Source organism: Mesitornis unicolor, unplaced genomic scaffold (genome assembly GCF_000695765.1).
Source record: "Mesitornis unicolor isolate BGI_N332 unplaced genomic scaffold, ASM69576v1 scaffold21594, whole genome shotgun sequence".
NCBI lineage: Eukaryota > Metazoa > Chordata > Aves > Mesitornithiformes > Mesitornithidae > Mesitornis > Mesitornis unicolor.
The window spans coordinates 1-2153 of NW_010182332.1; the positions used below are offsets into that span (position 1 = coordinate 1).

A 2153-nucleotide genomic window follows, 5' to 3' on the forward strand; every position below is an offset into this window, starting at 1 on the left:
CCCCCCCGCGAGCTGCACTCCCCCACCACCCATGCTGGTTTCTCCCGTTTGCGAAATAGCGGGTTTTCCCTTCGTCCCGAGCGAGCGTAAAGGGTTTTGTTTCATCAGCCCTCTGAAATAATTTGCAGCGACACCTCCCCCTCCCCCAAGACATACATTATGGGGTTTAGCAACCACAGGCTGTTGCGACACCGAGTTGTGCCTCCCGCAGTTTTGCTGCAAGTCAGGAAAAGGGGGGACCCCAGCCTGGCCAGGGTGCAGTGGGGACCTCACCAGTGCGAAAGCAAGCACCCATAGTGTCCCCCTTCCCTTGGCAGCACTGAGAGGCCAAGTTATGAGTTTTTCTGATTTTCATGAACAGAGAACTTTTTTCTTAAGTGCTATAATGTTTTAAAGGGTCAGTATTTACCTACTGTCTCCAGGTGAATTGTTCTGGTGATTTCATATGTTACACCTTCATATGGAAACGATGTCTTGCAGGTGTAATAGCCAGTGTCTGTTGGTAGCACAGAAGTCATGATCAGAGAAGTCGAACCTTTCAGTATTGTGAATTTTTCATTGTCGTCTTCCAGAGGCAGGCCATCCTGGAGAAAGGACAGCAGCGAGTGTTATGGTTCAGACAGCTGTGGTTACACACTGTCTAACATCCAGAGAAAATTACTTGTCCCTGTCTCTCTGTTATTAAAAGTTCACTTGACACTGGGAAATCTGAGCAGTTCTACTTTCCCACCAAAGGGCAACTTCTTCAAATATGTATCCGTCTCTAAAATGCTCTGAGGCACTATATGAAGTGAGAAGAATCACTGTCTATAATAAGTGTGCATAGCTTTTCAATAAAATCCACATTTTAAGATGGAAAAGACATGAAGGGCTCTTTCTTGACTCCTGTTAGGAATGATCATCTAAAACATTCTTCTAAGACAAAACTATTTTATCAACCATGAAGGTTTTCACAACACTATTACTTTTCATACATGACCTCATGAGAGTAATATTCTAAGGCAGTCTTTGAAGACAAATACTAGTAATCATATGGCTTTTCACAAAACTGTTGCTTGCCCTACATAATCTCATAAACTGTGATAAATTCCTACTCTGTGTCACTAAGGCTCTGTTCACACACAAGGTCAGAGCCCTGCTAGGATCAATTATGTACCTTCTCCATGAAGACAGCCTAGCTCTTTCTAACAGCTGTAGCAAGAACTATACTGGGGGATCAGCCTTTTGCTCAAATTAGTGGGTTATGTCTGGCTTCTGAAGGGAATCCTGAGCAGGATTTTTACTGGTATGGTACCAATCACAGCATAGTCACTGCTGTATGAAGCCAGCCTAGGGATTGCATCTCATGGTAAGAACGATGGCTGCATGAGGCAGAGCACACAATCATAGTGGGAGTGTAAGGAGAAACAGAAAGTGGGGATGTGTGCACCTTTACAGATAGGGTGGGATTAAGCTTTGCACAAAGAGGAGGTGAAAATTCTACCTTGTACCACTTGAGCTCCAGGCTTGTCCTATTCAGTGTAAAATCCCACAGGTCAGGGCAAACGATCTTCCCAGAGGTGAAAGTGAAGAGGACCTGGAGATAGGCAATCTCCCGAGCAGCTGTTTTCTCCACAACCGTGAGGTGAATGGAGACCTCGGCGCAGTAGGAGGAGTTCCTGCAAACAGAGTGGGGAGAGGTGAGCACCCACCAGCGACGAGAACTCGAGTGGCATCCTTGGTTTCCTCCTGGCTCCATTTCCCTCCTTAGCATGTTCTAAGAGGCCAAGACTGAGATCACACCAGGAGGGATCCTGGAAAATCACTGGTACTGGTTTTTTTGGCACAATATAAACATGTTGCTGACACATGTCTGCCTCAGAGCTGCAGTCTTGTCTTTTTGTACACAAGGTTTGCTGTGCACCCTTAGGCTATGGTATGATTTTAATTTTGCAAGAAGGGGGAGCATGTTCACCTGCACAGCAGCAAGTGTGTCATGGACCCTTTGTCGTTTCCTTGAAAGAGTCTTGACTGTGAAAACTCTAATGATTAGGACCAAAGGATGAAATAAAAAGCTTAAAGCATGTACTAGAATACATCTGCAGTTACTATTGCACAACTAGTAAGCGTTTATGTGAGTACATATTATTTTGCATAGAAAAGGAGGCATTCCT

At 44.9% G+C, this 2153-nt stretch overlaps 1 protein-coding gene across 1 annotated transcript in view; it reads right to left on the reverse strand.

The window, feature by feature from the left end:
* Positions 1 to 413: 413 nt before the first annotated feature.
* The window catches only part of LOC104540045 (interleukin-1 receptor type 2-like), a gene marked incomplete at its 3' end in the record, with an annotated part of 5624 nt that continues 3884 nt past the window's right edge, over positions 414 to 2153 (reverse strand). Inside the window, exons 4-5 of the mRNA XM_010183745.1 lie at positions 1484 to 1658; positions 414 to 584 (exon numbers count right to left, since the gene is read on the reverse strand). Coding sequence (XP_010182047.1) covers positions 414 to 584; positions 1484 to 1658 — 346 coding nt within the window. The remainder of the gene's footprint in view (positions 585 to 1483; positions 1659 to 2153) is intronic.